This window comes from Teleopsis dalmanni, chromosome 1, assembly GCF_002237135.1.
Source record: "Teleopsis dalmanni isolate 2A chromosome 1, ASM223713v2, whole genome shotgun sequence".
Classification (NCBI taxonomy): Eukaryota; Metazoa; Arthropoda; class Insecta; order Diptera; family Diopsidae; genus Teleopsis; species Teleopsis dalmanni.
The window spans coordinates 92,535,928-92,558,275 of NC_051846.1; the positions used below are offsets into that span (position 1 = coordinate 92,535,928).

At 32.4% G+C, this 22,348-nt stretch overlaps 2 protein-coding genes and 2 long non-coding RNA genes across 4 annotated transcripts; 1 reads left to right on the forward strand and 3 right to left on the reverse strand.

Annotated features, from left to right (window-relative positions):
- Positions 1–545: 545 nt before the first annotated feature.
- LOC119672327 lies at positions 546–3,711 on the reverse strand. Its single transcript, XR_005251885.1, has 4 exons — positions 3,393–3,711; positions 2,549–3,322; positions 2,049–2,492; positions 546–932 (listed from the first exon to the last, which is right to left on the reverse strand). It is a non-coding gene; the product is annotated as an uncharacterized LOC119672327 (long non-coding RNA).
- A 3,966-nt stretch (positions 3,712–7,677) lies between these two features.
- Positions 7,678–8,661, forward strand: LOC119672485. The gene is made up of 3 exons (XR_005251906.1): positions 7,678–7,997; positions 8,141–8,315; positions 8,377–8,661. It is a non-coding gene; the product is annotated as an uncharacterized LOC119672485 (long non-coding RNA).
- Positions 8,662–17,250: 8,589 nt separating this feature from the next.
- On the reverse strand, positions 17,251–18,087 carry LOC119688117. Its single transcript, XM_038102771.1, has one exon. It carries the CDS (start codon positions 18,085–18,087, stop codon positions 17,251–17,253), a length of 837 nt encoding a protein of 278 aa, XP_037958699.1.
- Positions 18,088–20,191: 2,104 nt separating this feature from the next.
- On the reverse strand, positions 20,192–21,712 carry LOC119688126. The gene has a single exon (XM_038102784.1). It carries the CDS (start codon positions 21,710–21,712, stop codon positions 20,192–20,194), a length of 1,521 nt encoding a protein of 506 aa, XP_037958712.1.
- Between the last annotated feature and the right edge of the window lie 636 nt (positions 21,713–22,348).

The following is a 22,348-nucleotide window of genomic DNA, read 5'->3' on the forward strand; positions in this document are numbered from 1 at the left end:
AAATTATGAATTCATATATTGTATCGGATGCATCTTAATATTATATTGTACTTATTTAAATCTGAAGATAACCGTCAAAGCAAACCATTTAAAATGACTAGTTTTTTAGAATTTAAAAACATTCAAAATATCATATTATTATTAATAATATGTTTTGTTAAATCATATTCACATTTGATTAAATTTAATAATAAGATCAGTGAAAATAAACCAACAGAATGAATTTAATAATTCTAATTCAATAAACTAAGTATATTATTGGATTCCAGAAAATACTAAAAACATGTATCAGAAAACCATTTATTTACAAATTTTTGGAAAAAATAAAAAATACTAAATTAATATTAGTTTAATTATAACCAAATTATATGCCACAAAATGAGTTTCTCATAATATAATAAAAGTTGTTTCAATAAAAAATACGAAAAAATTATTTTAAATGTAAAATTAATATTTGAATTTTATCTGATTAGTTCTTTTTCAATCTTTAACTTTCATTTACATATCTAATTATTTTATATAATAATATATAGTTCAATATTTAGAATGTATTGTTTACCTCATAACTTGCAGTTGTTGTAAAATTGTGCTGAATGATGTCTGATGTTTTTAAATAGATGGAAAAGACATGTTGAGTTAAGCATTTTAATTGATATCAGATCATTTTAAAGAAGCTTCACACAGGCAATGGTGTTTTTTCCTTTCGAACTTATTTGATTCCTGACAAATGTAACTCAATCCTATAAAGGTCTCATCACTATCATAGGTGAATTACTGCTTCTCACTACTGTGCTTAACACTAAAGCTTTAATTGATGAACATAAATTTGACTGAAGTTATTCCTACCAAGTTATTCCTTGATATCTATATTGTTCATCAAAATGATGTCTGGCATTTATAAATAGTGAGCTATTTCTGGAAACTGTTAAAATCTGAAAAGAAAATATTTTATTTTTAAATCCAGAAGTTATTTCAGTAATTTTTAGTTCTAAGCGCTAACTACATTGTCATTTGTTATGAAGTAGTTATTACAGTTACTGGTAGTTGTTACTTTCATTTGTTAGTAATATATTTGTATTAAGGCAGAAATACACCACAGTTACATTAATAAAATTTGAATAAAATTATGAAATTTGGAGGTAATTTCTTCACAATGAATAATTAAAATTGCAATCTCAACATAGATGTTGTGAGTCATACGATATTCCTTAATACTAATTACTTTTGACACGTGTATCAGAGTCTACAAAGTCTAACTGATGACATATTAACAATTGAAAAACGACCATAAGATGATTTACCCAACGTACATCTCACATTTTACTTTTTGTATATTAATAAAAGCACAATTGCTTCTCTCTCTTATGTATGGACAAATTTCTAACCGCAAAGAAACTTGATGCAATGACTGTTGTATGAAAGGCGGATGAAAATAACGCTTATCCTATCTGATACTACTCTCAACTCAGCACATATTATCTGATGATTTCATTTCAAATCAAATACAGGCAGTAAAAATATAGTCCATCGGAGAGACAACTACTGGCATCTATGGGCATTTGCAATCTTTTAAACTTGAAAAAAATTATGTCAAACATACTATAAAAATTTATATATAACTTCTAAAATGACGATTTTACTTCAAGAATTAAATTTGGTCCTGTCGCGTTGATGACGCGATCAATTTTTCCCCCAACATTTTGCCCAATCGGGTTATGAATAACAACACAGTGATAATATTTGACTGCAACTGAATTTCTAAAGACTTCGATTTCGAATAGTCTGCTTAAATATTGCATTATATTACAATACACATTCCAATTATGCCAATTACGTGAGTAACATAATCGCATTAATCCGCGCCTGCCTTTCTTTAATAATTGTAAACTGTTTCTATAAATTTGGAGAAACGGTTTAATGGCATGATCAACTCATCGCCTTTAAATTGTTGCTACTTGTTTACTCCAAATTTATAGAAACTGTAAAGTAGCATGTTGGAAATATTTTAAGTATTATTTTGGTACAATAAAATAAGTAAAAAGACTTACTTTTCAACAATCGAGTTGAGAGGATGTAATAAAGATAAATTACGTTACTTGTGTGTATTAATACTACATGAAGTAATGAAGTTTTAACTGATGAACACAAATTTGATTAAAGTTGTTGCCATGATACTTGATAGGTGTTATTAGATGCTATTAATTTCTTACTTCACTCCATTCCAAATTCAAGTTAAATTCGTTTCATTGCAATAATTTCTAATATATCATTTTATATTAGAAGAACTTTAATTGTTAGTTTTCAAGTTCAAGTTGAAAGTTTATCTCTGATTCGTTATAACTGATCACTTTATCATTTTTATTTGCAGAAACGTTTAGTTGGCTTAAATCGGATTTGTGTTGTATGTATTTAAGTACAATTTATAAATATTTGGTTGAAGCGGCTTTTACAACATGATTAATAAATCTGCTCATTCCATACTATATCACATTCTTAAACAAAAAAAATATAAAGATTGGCATTTAATTATTACAGTAATATATCTTACCATGAATGAAAACCTGTTGATGATAAGCCCTTCTCAAATTATTCTTCATCTGCATTCTATTAACAATAACTTTCATTGACATGTGCATCAGTTTCACCTCAATTAAAATGATACTTTACAAAAGTGAACCAATCATGGCATACAAAACACCGCTCAGATGAAACGCATGGTGTGCTTTGGTTATAGTTAGAGTAAAATAAGGCAAGTGATTGGTTGGTTAAGTTCAATTTTTATTTGCTAACACAATCCCAGAAGGAACCTCATTAAACAGATGTGAATTATAACATCTAATGAACATTATTGCTAAAAATACCAGTCACATCTGAACATAGAATAGTGGGACTTTATTTTTCAAATTCATTTAAGTGTGGTCGTCTCCCTTAGGATTTGTTGGTACTTGCATATACCACACGTGTTTTTATTGATGTTGAATGTTATATTTCTTATGTGCTTAACCTTACTTTATGTTCCCGAATCTGATCAATAGCACCTTCAAGTGCTGATAAGTTACTAACTGCCACAACGTCAAGTTTCGCTTTTCAAATATGAAACTTATTTTTATTTACTAAGCTTAGTTAGCTTATTTACTTATCAATAACACAATAAATCTCATGTCACGTTATACCAGTCAATCCAAAATGATTATCCAAATACAATACATGATATGAATCATTCTCATATCATATATGCCCTTCTAAAGCATAATAGCATTCCAAAGAGTAGTTTATCTTTACGTTCCAACTACAGGTTACTTCTGTCACAGAAAACTGAAATCTAAATAAATAATGAAATATCAAAATTATTTAAATATATAGTAAAATTAATAAATAATTTTAAAATTTACCAGTATTAACAATCGAGAATAAAAACAATGCATTCAAATCTCTGCAAAATTAAAATGGATCCTCACACAGCCATGCGTTTTTTATAAAACAAAATTTTTTTAAAATGCAAATTCAATGCATTTATTATTAACTCTGCGTAGTTTTGCACGACAAAACATGTTTTGCATTTCAGTTACAAATTTTACCGTTTGAAATGGCGGGTTACCGCTTCATTGTCGTAACGGAATTTCGGAAAAACCGCACGAGTCTGACAATGTGAAATTAACATTACACATAGTATTAAACTTTCTTGGTTGACATCAATTTTATTTTTTTGCAGTTCACATATGTAAAACATCAAATCAAATTAAAATCATACTGAGTACAAATTGCGCAAAATATTCTTATTTGATTTGTGTGCTGACATTTCCCATTTGCACATTCACAATACAACACAAAATAACCAAAGAATAACTCACTAGAATGGCAATTTTACACAGCGGCAAAAAATTTCAACTACTTGTATTGCGAAATAATCGGTATAGAACGTTCACAGTAATTTATATAAACATATAATCAGTTATATTAAGGAGTTAAGAAGCCATAAATCAGATTATAGTGATCTAAATTATGCAGTTAAAAGAGCTTATACACACATAGCAGAAAAACTCTGCGTTCACCAAAAAACTTTTTCTTAAAGTTCGCATAACTTTTTTAGTTTTTATTTAAATTGATTTGTGTTTTCTGATTTATTTTAACCAAAAAACAACAATAAAATTCAAGCATAAAAAATTAACAGTTACTATTTAAAAAAAAAATTAAACACAATTGCAAAATGCAAAAACAACAATTTTCGAAGCAGAAAATTCTAAATATATAGATTTACCGTTAATATAAATTCATTTGCAAACACAATTATGTATTTAAATGATATTTAATTAAGTTACTTCCCAAAGAGTCCATAAAGATCCATAAATTTACTTAAATATATCGCTAAGTGCGTTCATGTAACAATGTACATAAACGCAAACATTTATATATATGATATATATGCGTGATATAGAAAATGCTACATGTCTGAATACCAAATATGCATTCCATCTTTACGCTTTGCTATACACTTTGAAGGTTTGCTTACTTTATTTTGATTATTTTCTACAACATTCATAGCAACAGAGGAGAAAGTACACTGTGTAAAACAATAATCGAAACTGAAGAAATTGAGTTGATGGTAAAAGCAACATGTTATTTTAATTATTATATAAATATTTCATATATTTTAGGATGTAACATGGTTTTTTATAGATTGTTTATATTAATTCATTTTACTATACCACAGTTTAATTCATTTATGTTAGCTGGCGGAGTAATTTCGGTTTGCAAAACCATAATGAAAAGTAAAGCAATTGAACTTATGATAATAGCAACATATCTTGAGGAGCCGGAGAAAAAAGAATATATAGTATTTGAAAAAAACATGACCGTAAAAGCGAAAAAAATGTTCACTCTTTGTTACTGTTTAATAATTTTTTTCCGCAATCTTCACTCGTCCGCCGCTTACCAAAATTCTTATATAACGAGAAGTCTGCAGACTTCGGTATACACCGACCGAAATTTGGTATACATACTTGAATATGCACAGTGCAAATTGGCAGTACGAATACTTGGTTTCCGCATATGTAACATCGTCTATATCATGCTTTAGATGCGTAACTTCATTATTAATTAATGAGATGTGTTTCTTCAACATTATTTCTAAAATAATTTTGAAATAAAATCACTAAATATAGTTTTAATGCGAAATTAATAACAAGGATTGAAGCTACTACCTCATTTTTAAATTTAGTTCTTAAAAGTGTGTTAACGAGTGAGGATGAGAGCACATTCGCTCAAAACGTATGTGGTGAATAATGCGATTTATTTATTATTATTATTTAATAAAATTATATTACTAAATGCAAAATTTAGCTTATTTTGGCAATGTTGTGCGGAAATTAGAAAAAAAACTACTAAATATTTGTATCCCTTAATACCATATTTTTCTCATTTATAAATTATTTTTTGATTCTTTTTATTTCATAATCGTAAAATACACTACTGCTTTACGTTTCAGATTCTTTTTTAAAGCATTTACGCGGTAAATTTTTAATAATTGTATAGAACCAAATTTTATATTTAAATCACTTGAGATTAATAAAACCACATTCCTTCTTATGATCATCATTTTCAATATTTTCAAATTAATCCGTTCTTAAAATAATATAATTAGTGCACTTTTCACTAAAGCGGATATAACACATCATTCTGGAATGTTGACTTTGTGTGACGTCGTTTACTATTACATTTCATTCATTTTAACATACCTACATCAATACAAAGCTTTCACTAAGATGTTAACAGCCGCGGACACGCACATACTTTTAATTAAAATATTTTTTATATGTGTGTATCCTACTATTTAAAATAACTTACTGAGTAAAAGAATATTACTTTCTTCCACGTATATATTTTTTTTAATGTATGTTTGTACTTAAAAAGTTCGTATATCATAAATAAAAAGCAGCATTTTCAAATATTTCAAAAATTAAAATCTGTTTTGTTTTTTAAGAATGTTAACTTTTATTTCGTGCGTTATTTTTTAGTATAATTCTATACGTATTTCGGCAAATTCGCTTTTGCCTTCATCAGGAGGATTCCTAATATTAGGAAATAACGCACGAAATAAAAGTTAACATTCCTAAAAAACAAAACAGATTTTAATAAAAATTTCGACGTAACAACTCAAAAAATTAATAACAAAATTATTTCAAAAATGTTTACGTATTTTTTTAACTTGAGATATAAAAATATTTTGAATTCCATTCGTCTGCCTGTCATTTCTGCAAATGTTGCTATTGCTCATGAGACTTCTCTACAATTTTGCATTTCGACGCACCCGACGTAGTACCCGCTTAATAGTACCTTTTACGGATTGTCGATCGCTGATAGACAGTACAAAAATTTCTACTGCTGGTAGAAAAAATCAAATTTTGGTATTATGAATTCCAAACCGATAGAAGTTTTTCTATCAGAGGTAGATAAATTTTTCTACTGCATTTGAGCAGTAGAAGTTTGTCGATCATATAAAATAAATGCTGTTAAAATGCTTTATACAGTCAATTAAACATATAAATTTAATATAATTTTAATATTACTATTTTAATAGTTATTAATAATTTCTTTAGATTTAATATAATAAAGTATATCATTTTATATATCTGGTTTCAAGTGTAATGTGTTATATGTATATTGAGTTTAACGACTGTCGCATTATTTTGTTTTGTTATTTATTTATATGTATTTATTCAAATATTTTCAACATACAATCATTTTTCAAATTTCTTAGATATATTTTTCAACGAATAATGTATTTATATAAAATTAAGAAATAATAAAATTAATAAATTTTGTTGTAGGGCAAAACTAATAAAAATTTAAATAAATAAATAAAAAGCAGATAGTAAAACTTGTTGTAAATATGGAGAAATATCCAGATATTGCGAAAGGCATTGCAACAAGCCACATTCCAGACCACCGTGGGAGAAAATTGCGATAGAGCTTAATAACTTAATAGTTTAGGCGCCTTGAAAATATTGAAAACATTTTAGTGAAGGGAGGCTAGAGTATTGTGACCAAAAACTTACTGTAATACAAGAAAAATTAAAATTGGCTATCGAAAATACCGACAAAAGATATAAAGATAAATAATTTAATTTAATATACATATAATGTAAATATAACTACAAATTACAAAAATATTAAAATTAATATAAAAATATGTTTATTTTTAGACTATTACAGCTTAATTTTAATATATTACTTTAGTTTGTTAATGTAATGTAATATTAAATAATTATTTCGTGTTAATAAAATATATTTTTATTTATTTTAAAAAGAATTTGAATTTAATTTTAATGTTTCTTAGCAAATACAATACAAACAAACTAACAAAATAAGTTCGAGTAAAGCTGCACGCTCTAAAACCCTGATATCATTCACAATAGTGCACATGTTTGTCTATTAAGTTTCGTAATACGAAATTTACTTACCAATCGGCTCAGTAGATAAATGTCTATCATCTATCGGTAGAAGTTTCATAATAGCCACTAATATCTTCAAAATCTAAGTGATAAATTGTTGTAGTTCGATAAAAAAAGTTTTAGTTCACAATGGAGATGTCGTTCTTGTAAGGTATTCTTTGGTATATGCATTGAGAATGGTTAACGTGAAGTGTCAAATAATCTGAACATTCTATCACCACCAGTTGCGGTATTAAGTTTAACTTCTAAGGATTTAAATTTCTAGAAGGAATTGTTGATGGATAAAGTACTATTAATAATTACAGTTCGCGTTTGGTGTGCACTTGATTGATATATTGTGTAAATTGTATTCCAAACATTCTGCATGAAAATGTAACAAAACGGTTTTTGTAGGTGAACATAGATACTCCGTAATGTTTTGTTAATGAATTCATTAAAGCCGCAAATATAAATTATTGTAAAACGTTTGTCACCTCTATTAGAAACAAAATTGTTTCCGATTTAAATATACTTTTGGAAATATTTAATTATTTGTCGCTGCTCACAGTAAGATGTATTAATTATATGTATATATGATTTTAACAAATGTTTGGAATAAATATACTTTTGGAAATATTTAATTATTTGTCGCTGCTCACAGTAAGATGTATTAATTACATGTATATATAATTTTAACAGTTTTATTTTAGATAAATAACGAGCTACTACAGGTCTATACTTTGGATATTGTACTCATACAATTACTCCTTTGACATTGCAGCCTTAATTTTTAATTGTGAAGATTCCTTTTAATACATTTGTGTATATCTGCCTTTATACAAAAAGTAAGGCATTGAAATCCAAAAGGGTACAAATGACAAAGTGGTCAGTCTATGGATCATGTAAATAAACCTCTCAATTTAAAAATAAAATGTTTTTTTTCCAGATTTTAACAGTATTTAATGAAACAACTCAAATTTATAAATACCAGATATTTTGATCAACAGTACAGATATCAAGTATGGTCGGAATAACTTCAATCAATTTTATGTTTATCAATTAAAGCTTTATTACTAAGCAAATGTAAAGAGAACCAGTAATTCAAGTTAAAATGATGTGATAGGACCATACCAGGATTCAATTATGCAGTTATTTCGAAAGGAATAAACATCATTTAATATATAAACCACTTTTGAAATGTTCTGATACAAATTTAAATGCTTTAATTCAACATGTATTTTTCATCTATTTTAAAACATAATTCCATTGTACTACATAATTCCGCAATTACTCGCCATATAAGGTAAACGATATTTCCTATATAATGCATGAAATAATTAGATAAAAGTATTATAGTTAAAAATGTATAAAGAGTTTTTTTTGGAAATTTATTAAATAATCATAAAAATAAGATATTAATTTTACATATTTATATTAGTAATATTTATAGAAATTATTCTTAATATATTAAGAGCAATTAACTTATTTGTGGCATAAAATTTGGTTATCATCAACGCTTTTCGGGACTCGTAAATTAATGATTTTGTGATATATATTTTAAATTTTATAAAATACACTTACTATTTTATTTTGCTGATTTAGAAAAATATTTCAATATTTAAATTTAAATGATAAAATTCTTATTATTAGATTTTTACTTCTGCTATTATAAAGTTATCTAATGTTAATTTGTAATTTTATAAATTAAAATGTATTTTAAACATGTTTAAATTCTTAAAACTAATTTCGTTAAAAAATTTGGTTCGATAACTATATTCAAATTCAAATGAGTATAATATAACATAATATTAACTTCTATCTTATAGAATTTATAAAATCATACTTTATTAAATATTTTGAAAAGATGGAAGTAAATTTAAAACGATTACGAATTTAAAATCCAAACAAAAAACAAAATAATATTTTACGACGGAGTAATTTGTGGATTTCACGCCAAATTCACAAATTAATTACAATAAACTTATACAATATAGAATTATGGAATATGGGCAAAAATGTATAATCCAAAAATAATTATTATTTCATAAATAATTTCAAAATATTGAAATATATAATATTTTCAAAGTCATTACGTTATATGTGTGGTCACGCAGAGAACCAGTTACTTATTGATATTTACTAGATGGCATCTAGGGCCTTCTACAGATATTTACAAAATCATAAAGTTGTTTAATTGTATTGTTTGACGGCTAATTTTATTTTCTGTGCATTCGCTTAGAATTTTTTCTAGACTAGTTAGTCTACTTAGTATATTTTTTACAACTATGTTAGTTCGCCATTCTTTAAATAATTTCCAACTTTTGATATCAGTTTGATTTTATTTTTCCATTGCTATTTTTTATTATTGTCTGTGGTGTTTTCGTGTAGAGGGTTTTTTTAAGAGCATACATTTAAGCAGTATGCCTTTAGTCGTTGCATACAACGCAGAAAAAAATAAAGAATATTAAAAAATATATAAAAGAATATCAGAGTACACACATAAAAACTAAATATAAATGCGTATAAAAGTTTTTCGCATACACTTCTTATATGCATTCACATTCGCCACAGAAATGATTCATGTGTTTTGAGTTTGTGGCAACACCACAGGAAGACGTTATAACCATAACCCTCTCAGTAATTATTCGTCTTGTTTGTTTTCATTAATGCGTTGTAATTCGTTTAATAGATGAGACGGCTTTTTATCCTCAAGCTGTGAAACTTTTGAGTTCCGCCCTTCATGTGGTTGACTTGGAACCAGTAGTTCAAATGTATAAACCAAAGATCAATGTTGATCCTTATTAATGCTGGCATTGGCAGGTTTATTACAGTGATTGTTGCGTTTTCGTTGGTAGTATCTTCGGTCATTTTTTGGTCTTGTGTAGCCATTCAATATCGGCTTCGTCACCAATGTAGTGGTTGTTGTAGTTGGTTTATTTTATCTACTTTATTTATTTAAATATTACAAATTATTTTGTTCGAGTGTCGGTGCTAATGAATCATCTTCACAAAAATTTCCTAGTAAATGTCAAATGACTTTTGAATCATACCACATACTCTAATGCCATTTTTTTTTGTAATTTTTATTTATAATATGCAATAAGCAAATAAGTTATAATATTAATAAAATAATAAGTGGATATTTTTTGCTATAAAAGTTGAACGGTTGAAAGACATTTTAAAGGTAAATACAAAATACTTTAGCTTTAGTTTTGTCACTTCTGTATCAATTATTTGCATTATTTTTGGACATAATTTTGTATAGCTTCTGGTTGTACCTTCTCCCAGGTTGATTTTACAAAATATACTGCCTCCAAAACATTTATTAATTTATTTGTTGAAATGGACTCAATGTTTGACAATATATGTGTAACTAAAAGGCTTTGATAATTTATTTCAAAACTCTGACCAAGGAGTTGGCTTGGTCTAAAGGCTGACAAAGTGATGTGTTCATAGGTAGAAAAATTATTTCAATATTTTTTAATTGTTGATCACAAGGGTGTGATGTTGCGCTTTCTAGAAACAATAGTATTTTTCTCTTGTGGAACTATACTTTTCGATCAAATTCCATTAGCCACTGTGTCATCAATTTGAGTATCATCCATGCTTTCTTATTTCAGTGCCAATTTTTTGGTAACTTTTTAATTTCAACTGATGAAAACGCTCTGGGACGAGCAACTTTCCCAATCACAAGGGGCTTTTCTTTATCTCCGGTCATATTTACACAAAAATGGACTGTATGCCTTTCGTTTGATTGTTTGCCTTTGTGTCATACTTCATTTTTCAACGCAAAGGTTTTACTTGGTGAAGCTCTGAACAAAAAGCCAGTCTCATCGGCGTTATATATGTTTTTAGTGCTACAACCAACTAACATGTATAAAGTTCCAGTGTTTTACGTGATTACCTGCCGTGTACGCTTAACATCACGTTACTCAAAAGCAAACGTCTTGATGTGCGCAGATAAAAAAAACACGTCTTTTCGGGTCGGTTGTAAGTTAAACAAGAAGGAAATTCATTTACATTAAATGACATAATATTTAAGGGTTGCCATATATGTATAAAATTAAAGCTATACATTATTAGTATTATAATTATTACTACATTATTACTATATTTATAATAACGCCCACACTAGAGCTTTAATGATATATATATCCATATTAAACTAATTCATTTAATTCATATTCTGCAATGAATTTACTCAATTTTACTTGGTTTACGGCTTTCGTCAATATATCTGCAACCATATCGTTTGTTGATAAGTAATTCAGATTTATCATTCCAGTTGCCAATTTTTCGCGAATAAAGTAGTGCTTGACGTCAATATGTTTCGTTCTTGGATGATAATTGCTATTTTTTGCAAGTTATATAGCTCCCTGGTTGTCACAAAACAAAGTCGACGATGTTTCAGACTGCAAAAATATTTCGGTTTCAAAACGTTTGAGCCATATAGCATCTTGTATAGCAGCAACCATCCACATGAATTCGGCCTCTGTAGATGATAGAGCTATGGTTGGTTGTCTGCGTGTTGCCCATGAAATTGCGCCACCCTGCAATTTAAAAACATAGCCAGTCGTGGAGCGTCGATCGTCGTGATCACTTGCCCAGTCAGCATCACAGTACCCAACTAACTCATCCTCATATTTTCTCTTGTACGTCAGTGCCCTTTAGATACCTCAAAACTCTTTTCAGAGCTGACCAGTGAGCCTTACCATAATTTGTATTATATCGACTTAAGGAACTGACAGCATAGCTTATGTCAGGTCTGCTTATTTGTGCCGCATACATAATGCAACCTATCGCTTCTTGATAAGGGATTGAATTCATTTCCTGCTTTTCATCTTCATTCTTTGGACACATTTCTTTATTTAGCTTCTGGTTCGGATCCATAGGAGTGCTAATCGGATTACAATCAGACATATTAAATCTGTCTAATATACTAATTATGTAGTTTGTTTGGTCAATAGAAATTGAACCATCTTTATTTTTTACTATATTCATACCAAGTACTGAGTTAGCAAGACCTATATCCTTCATCTTGAAGTGTGTTGACAAATTTTTCTTTAGTTTAGATATCATTGTACAATTGCTACCAAAAATCAGAATGTCATCTACATAAACAGCAAGTATTATTGTATTCAGATCTGAATGTCGAAAATAGATGCATTGATCAACTGTTGATCTTTTGAAACCTAACTGCTTCGTTAAAACATTATTTAATTGGATGTTCCATACTCTGCTTGCTTGTTGCAATCCATACAAACTTTTTCGTAAAAGACATACCTTGTTTGTTCCATCATTGATGTACTCAGGTTGACGCATGAAGATCTCCTCCTCTAGCTCACCTTGCATCCAAAATGCTGTAACTGCATCCATTTGGTGAATTGATAAGTCATATTTAGCTGCCATCGCCAAGAGCAAGCGTATGGATGCATATCGTACTACTGGTGAGTACGTCTCAACATAATCAATTCCTGCTACTTGAGAATATCCTTTTATTACAAGTCGTGCTTAGTAACGCTCAACTTCAATAGTTGCGTTCCTTTTAATTTTAAAAACCCATTTGCTATCAATTGCTTTTCGCCCAGGTGGCAAGTCTGTTAACACCCAAGTTTCATTTTATTTAAGCGCCGTCACTTCTGTATCCATAGCTTCAGTCCACTTCTTGCTATCGGCTCCATTTAAAACTTCATTAACACTACAAGGCTCAGATTTATCAGCTATTGCAGCCAAGAGACCAATATGTTCCGCCTTAGTCGTTAAATCGAAGTTATCGGGTGCAGCATTAAGAACATATATTTCACTTGTTTGCACTTCAAGGTCACCGACAAATAAATTGTATAGTGGATTCTCAATAGCATCAGTACCACCCTCACTGAATCCAGTATGTTTATTATTTGCTTCATCAAAATGAAATTCAGTTGTATTGTCTAATTCAACATTAGTTTCTAGTGTATCTGGAGAATATGGTGGTTTCACAGTTTCATTAAATTGGATATCATCATCGTTGTCTTCACTATCAGTATTGTCTAAAGAATAACATTCAGAATTCATTTGTACCATTGACCTTAAGCGCCCTTCTGGAGTAAGAGAGCAATCAATGAAATTAGAATTCATGTTTTTATGTTTATTATTATTTTCAATAAACGTTAATTGTGGGCTTATAATAACTTTTTTGTTGTTTAAATCATAGAGTCTATAAGCTTTAGAATTTTCACAGTAACCGATTAAAATACATTCAGTGGCTTTCGCATCGAGTTTCCCTCTATGTTCCTTGGGAATGTAAACTAAGGTTTTACAACCAAATACCCTAATATGGCTCAAATCTGGTTTTCGTTTGGTCCAAATTTCTTCTGGCGTTATATTGCTGTTTCTACAGGGAATTCTATTCATTAAAAATGCTGCAGTACTTACGGCTTCAGCCCAAAATTGTTTGTAGTGGTTTTTTATGTTGGGGTTTTATTTCGAATTTAACACTCCGTATTGGTAATGGATAAGTTTATTTATTTCTCATACTTAGTTATTATAAAATATTCTTAAAGTTAAAATTTGTGTTTTTTCGTTTTATTCACGTGCTGCTTTGTCTTTTTCCAAACTACTACTGGCGGGAACTGCGGCTATTGTTGTCTCCTTTGTGCCTTGTTGACAGTTCTTTTATTTATATTTTTTGGTGCTGCCACAGTACTCCCCCCTAAGTGATGGAGTCACTGAATTTGGTTGGAAAGCGAACGTTGCGTCCTGGTTTTGTCAGGTTAGCTGTTGTATTTGGTCGCACAGACTGGTCGCCATTAACGTTGTTTGGAGTGTGGTATACCATTGATTTGTTGTGGATGTCAATGTCTGTATCGGGACATATGAAAGCAGCTTTAAGACGATCTATGCTAACTGTTTGTTCTTTGTTTTCGATCAGTATTCTAAACGTCTTGTCATTTCGCTCTAGTATTTGGTAAGGACCATCGTAAGGTTGCGTCAATGGTGGTTTTACCTTGTCATTTCGTATAAATACATGCGTGGCTGAGCTTAGAGCCGGTTGGATGTGGTAGCCTCGGTCTATATGATGCGATACCAACGTTGCCTTGACGCTCTGCATTTGTTCTCTTAGCTTGGTTATGAAATCGTGTTGATTTATATTTCTGTGGCTAGGGTTGCTTACTATTTCGCCCGGTAAACGTAGAGTTTGGCCATATAGCATTTCAGCAGCAGAAGCTCCAATGTCTGGTTTAAAAGTCGTGCGTAGACCTAACAATACTATTGGTAAAACTTCTGTCCAAGAAGTTGTTTGGTGGCACATTAAGGCTGCTTTTAATGTGCGGTGAAATCGTTCCACCATTCCGTTACTTTGAGGATGGTAACTCGTAGTTCGTAAGTGTTTGCAACCGATAACTTCAGCTAGTTGGTTGAACAATGAAGATTCAAATTGTCTTCCTTGGTCTGTTGTGATACGTAAGGGTACGCCAAAACGTGCGATCCATTGAGTAATCAGTGCGTTTGCGATGGTTTCCGCTGTTTGATCTGGGATCGGAATTGCTTCTGGCCATCGGCTGAAACGGTCGATGATGGTTAATATATATGTGCAGTTGTTTGATGGTGGTAGCGGGCCGACGATATCTATGTTTATATGTTCGAATCTGTGTTCAGCGAGTTCATATTGACAAATAGGTGAACGGTTGTGACGTTGCACTTTAGAACGTTGGCATGGGATACATTGTCGGGTCCAGTTTCTGATATCAGCATTTATAGAAGGCCAGAAAAATTTTTCAGCTATCATTTTTGTTGTGCCCCGAATGCTGGGATGAGACAACCCATGCGTAGCTTTAAAGATATGTAGCCGGTATTTCTGCGGAATGTAAGGACGAATTCGCCCAGTTGAAACTTCGCAATAAATTTTATCTGATATTGTTGGTAAAGATAAAAGTTTGATTTCGATGGAATTGTTGTTTTTGATATCTTGTAGTTGTGGGCAACATCGTTGTAATCCAATTATACAATCGTAGTCGATTTTTGGGATGCTAATACTATCTATCCGCGAGAGAAAATCTGCTGGGATGTTGTCTTTTCCGCTGACATGAACGATATTCGTTGTAAATTGACCTATATAATCAAGCTGACGGACTTGACGTGGTGAAGCCTTGTCGGACTTTTGCTGGAATGCGAACGTGAGTGGCTTGTGGTCAGTTATTAATACGAATTCACGACCTTCTAACATATGTCGAAAATGTTTTATGCCCTGATATGCGGCTAACAACTCACGATCGTATGTGCTGTATCGTTTTTGTGTATCTGTTAATCGTTTAGAGAAAAAACCGAGTGGTTGGAACGTGCTGTCTGTCACTTGATGAAGAACTGCGCCGAGAGCTTTATCCGAGGCGTCTACTTGTAATGCAAGCGTAGCAGTTTTTGACGGATGAACAAGTAGTGTCGAGTTTGTTAGTTCATCTTTACATTTTTGGAAGATTGTTTTGTTCACTTCGGTCCAGCATAACGGTGTGTTGTCGTTCTTCTTGTTTCCTTTTATCATTTGTTGAAGTGCAGTTTGAGAATCTACAGCGTTTGGTACGAACCTGCGATAAAAGTTAAGTAATGCTAGAAATCTTCTTAATTCTTTTGTTTTTGTTGGAAGCGGGTACTCGCTGATGCTCTTCACTCGATCTGGTAGAGGTTGAATGCCCTTTTCACTGATGAGATAACCAAGAAATTTTACTGTGTTTTGAGCAAAAACGCATTTTGATACGTTTATTATTAAACCATGTTTTCTGAATCGTTCGAATACTTGTTGCAAGTGTTGCCTGTGCTCTTCCTCGTTTGCTGATGCAATAATGACGTCGTCAATATAGGCAAAGGCAAATTCGAGATCTCGTAATACTTCGTGAATGAAGCGTTGAAATGTTTGACCTGCATTGCAAAGTCCGAATGTCATGTTAGTAAATTCAAATAATCCAAATGGAGTTATGATCGCCGTTTTTGGAATATCCCCCGGTTCAACTGGTATCTGGTGATATGCCTTAATCAGGTCGATGGTTGAAAAAACTTTTTGGTTATATAACATGTGTGCAAAATCATGTATGTGAGGAACTGGGTAACGATCTGGGATGGTGATTGCATTTAAGCGACGGTAATCTCCGCAAGGTCTCCAACTACCGTCTGGTTTTTTTACCATATGTAAGGGGCTAGCCCAATTGCTGCTTGATGGACGGCATATTCCGGCTGTGACTAAGTTTTGGAATTCTTCTTTTGCTGCTGCTAGCTTGTCTGGAGGTAACCTACGTGGTCTCTCACATATTGGTGGACCTTTTGTTAATATGTGGTGAGTGACTTTTGTCACCTGGCGATTTGTCGGTGTTGGTTTAGTGATGTCGATGTATTCTTTTAGTAGATCTGCAATTTTGCAAGATGTGTTCACAGTTGATATTTTTTTGCGCATTTACCTTACGTTCACTTGCGGCTGAGAAAATCTTTGTTGATGTGTCGATCAATCGTTTCATTTTTATGTCTACTATTAATCCGAAATGATTTAAAAAATCTGCACCGATGATTGAAGTGTTTACATCTGCGATAATAAATGGCCATGTGAAATTTCTTCGTAAGCCAAGAGCTAGAGTTATCTCTATTTCTCCAAATGTTTTGATCATAGAACCATTTGCTGCGTAGAGTATTCTTTCGTTCTTATTGTTTGTATTTGAATTTTTTTGTTTGGCGGCAATAAGTGAAACATCTGCACCCGTGTCTATTAGGAATGATTTTTTTGTCTTATTGTCATAGACGAACAGTCTTGTAGATGTTTCGTTTACAACTTCCTCTGCCGCCGTAGACGAAGTCGGTTTTAGTTTTTTGTGCCATATGTGCATGGCTGCTTGCAATTTTTTGCATTTGACCCATATGTTCTATGATACCAACAATTTGTACTGGTCTTTTCTTCACTATCATCATGACATTGCCGGTTTCTGGATGTTGAACGTGAACGTTGATTTGTTCTTGAGCGGTGTTCGGTTGATAATTTCGAGACCATTTTCGTCAGTCTGGTCACTTCTCGTTGAAGTTGTTCGATTTGTGCATCACGTTGAATATGAGCTGCTGCAGGGACGTTAGCTGCATTGACGTAAGTTCCTTGCATTGTTGAGTTTATACGGATTGTTTCGGTTATGTTGTCTGCCAATTCCGCCATCTTAGGTAGTTCCACTTGAATTGTGGCTAGACATGTCTGTACTTCTACAGGAAGACGTTGTAACCATAACCCTTTCAGTAATTGTTCGTCTTGTTTGCTTCCACTAATACGTTGCAATTCGCTTAAAAGATGGGATGGCTTTTTATCCCCAAGCTGTAAACCACTAACTAATTTTTGTATGCGTTTTTGTTCACTATCCGCAAAGTTTTTTATTATTGCTTGCTTGATAGCTTCGTACTTCTGAGTTGCTGGTGGATTCTGTATTGTGTTATAAATTTGTTCTAACAGCGATCCATCCAATGCTGCGATAACTGTGCCAAACTTTTGAGTATCGCCCTTTATGTTGTTGACTTGGAACCAGTAGTCCAACTGAATAAACCAAAGGTCAATGTTGTTTTTTATTAATGTTGGCATCGGCAGCTTTATTGCAGTGATTGTTGCGTTTTCATTGATTGGGTTAGTGTCTTCGGTTATCTTTTGCTCTTGAGTAGCCATTTTTTTTTTATATATTCGACGTCGGCTTGGTCACCAATGTAGTGGTTTTTTATGTTGGGGTTTTATTTCGAATTTAACACTCCGTATTGGTAATGGATAAGTTTATTTATTTCTCATACTTAGTTATTATAAAATATTCTTAAAGTTAAAATTTGTGTTTTTTCGTTTTATTCACGTGCTGCTTTGTCTTTTTCCAAACTACTACTGGCGGGAACTGCGGCTATTGTTGTCTCCTTTGTGCCTTGTTGACAGTTCTTTTTATTATATTTTTTGGTGCTGCCACATGTTTTTGCAGATTTGTGTCTATCAACATACATCGAGCTTTTTCCGGCAATGAACGATTCATACGTTCTGCAACGCCATTCTGCTCAGGTGTATATGGGGCTGTGCATTGATGTACGATTCCACGATTAGCAAAAAAAAGAATTAAATTGGTGATTGCAGTATTCTTTACCATTATCAGATCGTAATGTTTTTATTTTACCATTCTGCTGATTTTCCACAAGATTTTTAAAATTTATTAAATTGTTGAAAACATCGCTCTTTTTCTTTATTGGATACACAAACACCTTCCTACTGAAGTCATCAACAAAAGTTGGAATAAAACGCGCACCTCCAAATGATTGTGTTGGCAACGGACCACAAACGTCAGTGGGAATCAGCTGTAAACATTCAGAAGCACGAGTTCCAGTGCTTTTAAAAGATGCACGAGTTTTTTTTCCTTTTACACAAACAGTACATTTGGCAAATGCTTTATTTGAAAAATTTACGCCAGTGGTAGAATTTTTTATACGTTCTAAATTTGTTTTACAAGTATGTCCCATAACGATGCTGTACCAAGAAGAATTTTTCTTAGTAAAACTAAAACCGAAAAAGAGACGACAAAAAAACACGTTGTTTTTTAATTCGAGTTTGATCAAGACTGATCGTTTTTATTGTAATAACTTACATTGTGCAACAGGGTTGCCAATAATACAAAAACTTTCGTTATTTATGAACATTATATATTTTATGTTATTTTGTATTGTTACTCAACATCCCGGCCTCCTTGAAAGGACTTTCAATAGGTAAAATGGCTAGTTTGTGGATGGGTCTGCGAATGATGCCCTTTGAGGTACGTACGTCAACTACTCTGACATGCTCGTCCTTGCCTGGTATGACCTTCAGAACTCTTCCGAGTTGCCAATGTAGTGGAGGCACATTGTCTTCATGAATTAACACCATTGCATTGGGCATGATATTTGGTATTTCACAGGTCCATTTTGTGCGCGTCTGTAGCTCATTTATGTATTCATGAGACCACCGCTTCCAAAATGATTGTTTCAAACCGATGATGAGGGACCACTTGTCGAGCATGTTAGTATTAGCAAATTCCGTCCGCTCTGGTAACGCCTTTAGAGAGCACCCAATCAAAAAATGGGCAGAATAAAGTGAAAATTAATGAATTCAGACGCGCAGTACTGAATGATAGACGATTGGTGTATTTTATTAAACAAGAATGACTAGTTCTGTCAATTGATTTGAAGCCCCAACAAAATTGGTTGCGTTATCGCAAAATATATCGCTTGGTAAGCCTCTCCTGCCAATCATTCTTTTTAATGCTGCAATGAACGCGTTTGTTGACAAACTTGATACAACTTCGATGTTGCCATACATGCTTTTGTTGCCATACAAATAAAAATGGCGATATAAGTTTTGTATAAGTTTCCCTCTTATACGTAAATACGTGTTGAATGGTCCACAAAAATCTATACCACAGTGAGCAAACGGCCGTGACGGTGTGAGACGTTCTACCGGTAAATTGCCCATCATCTGTTGCAATAGTTTTGGCTTATAATGCACGCAGTGAACACATTGTCTGACTACTCTTCGAGCAACCTCTCTGGCGTTCATAATCCAAAACTCTAAACGAATGAGTGCCACTAGTGCCTTAGGTCCAGCATGATAATTCTTACGATGCAAGTAACGAACATAACGTATGACGAATTCAGATTTGCTAGGCAGCAGGATAGGATGTTTACATTCTTTTGCAATCAGCCAATTCTAATCGTCCACCAACCTTTATCAGCTTATACCCACCGGTATCTTCAATAAATGGGTTGAGTTATTTTAATGAACCTTTTGTTATAGATCCTCGATTCAATAAATAAATATCTTCAGCAAAGTACTGAGCATGTATATTTGAAATGATGCATCGGAAGGCGTGGTCTAATTTTTTATGAGTAAGGACTTCTGTAAAGACATTGCGGTTGAACTTCTTCTTATAATGATGATACCAACGAAACAGCCAAGCCAGTACACGAACAGCCGTTGTATGTGAGCTATACTTATCAATAATATCTATGACATAATTGGTTGATACAGTTACCTTGAATGCTGCTTTTCGTTTTTCCTTATTGACTTCTTCAAAATCCAAGTTGTCGTTCTTGTTTGCAGGCCACTTATACATCTCTTGACGAAGAAATGAAGGTCCTTTAAACCAAATAGAATTAGTGAGATCCTTAACAGTGCTGCCTCTTGACACAATGTCTGCTGGATTACAATTTGTGTGGACATATCTCCAATGTGAACCTGCGGTGAGGTCTTGAATCTCAGAAACTCTATTGCCTACGAAGGCAGACAGTGTGGCCGAATGCATTTTGAGCCAATGTAATACGATTTGGAAATCAGACCATAGATAGACGTCCGTATCAAACTTTTCGAAGAGCGATTTAATTTTGTTGTAAAGTCTTGCAAGTAGCAGTGCTCCACAAAGTTCTAATTTTGGAAGCGATTGTTTTTTTAGCGGAGCTACTCTAAATTTGGCTACGAATAGTTGAAACTCTATGAGGTTGGAATCATCTGTGATGTGAATGTAAATGCTGCAACCATATGCGCGAATCGATGCATCGCAGAACCCATGGAGCTGAATTGTTTTTGGTTTTGGTTTTAGACAGTACCTTGGAATGGTAATGGTGTTCAATGATGACAAATCGTGACAAAGCCTTTCCCATGCTGAATGTAAATTTTGAGGAATGGATTCGTCCCAATCCAATTTAAGCAGCCATAGCTCTTGCAATAATATTTTAGTTGATATGGTTATTGGAGCTAATAGTCCTAATGGGTCGAATAGTGACGACGCAATTGATAAAATAGTTTTTTTTGTGATGCGACTGATAGAGTTTAGTTTAACATTAAATGAAGGAATATATACATCATTATCTTGATCCCATTTCAGTCCCAATGTGCTGGTAATAACATCCGAACCTATATTGAGTTCTTTGACAGTAGTGTCATCTCTAAAAGCTTGATAATTTGAGTGCCATTTAGCTAATTCGAAACCTCCCTGTTTTAGAAGCTCTTCCAATGCGTATCTTATTTGATGTAACTCAGAAAGAGAATCTGCACCATGCAATAAGTCATCAACATAAAACGAAGATTTGATTACTTCAGCTGCAATCTTGAATTGATCCACATATTGATGCGCTATATACAATAGGCAACGAATGGCAAGGTACGGTGCAGCAGCTGTTCCATATGTAACTGTGTTGAGCTGGAAAGTACGAATATTGGTAGATGGTGAACTTCTCCAAAGAATGTACTGAAATTTTCTATCTTCAGGATCAATCAGAATTTGCCTATACATCTTCACTATGTCAGCAGTAAAGCGAATCGAAATAAGCGAAAACGTAACAAGAGGATGAACAATTCAGTTTGAAGAGTAGGTCCAATCATCAAAATATCATTGAGAGATTTCTGAGAAGAGGTTCGACATGATGCGTCGAATACGACTCTTAATTTCGTCGAGGTGCTGGTTGGCTTCAATACGCAATGATGCGGAATGTAATAATGAGGTTCATCAATATTTGGATCTTTTACCTCAATCATGTGACCAAGTTTTTGATATTCTTCCATAAAGGCAACATATTGCGTTTTGATCTCAGGCGACCGTGACAATCGATTTTCTTGTGCAATAAATCTGCGCAACGCTGTACCGTATGAACTGCCTAAACACTGAGGATTATCCTTAAATGGCAACCTTACCATAACTCTGCCTGCATCTGCACTCTGCCGTGAATCGAGATTTGATAGTAGTTGATACCTTTGATGTAATTCTTGTCGATGAATTTCCGATGCTGTTAATTTCAATATTATGCTTGGCCATAGGTATGCGAAGTTTTTGAGCGAAATCATTAGTGATGAAGTTCACCTGTGAACACGAATCTAGTAAAGCCCTACCCAATTGATAGCATCCAGATGCATCCTGTATTAGAACTAGCGC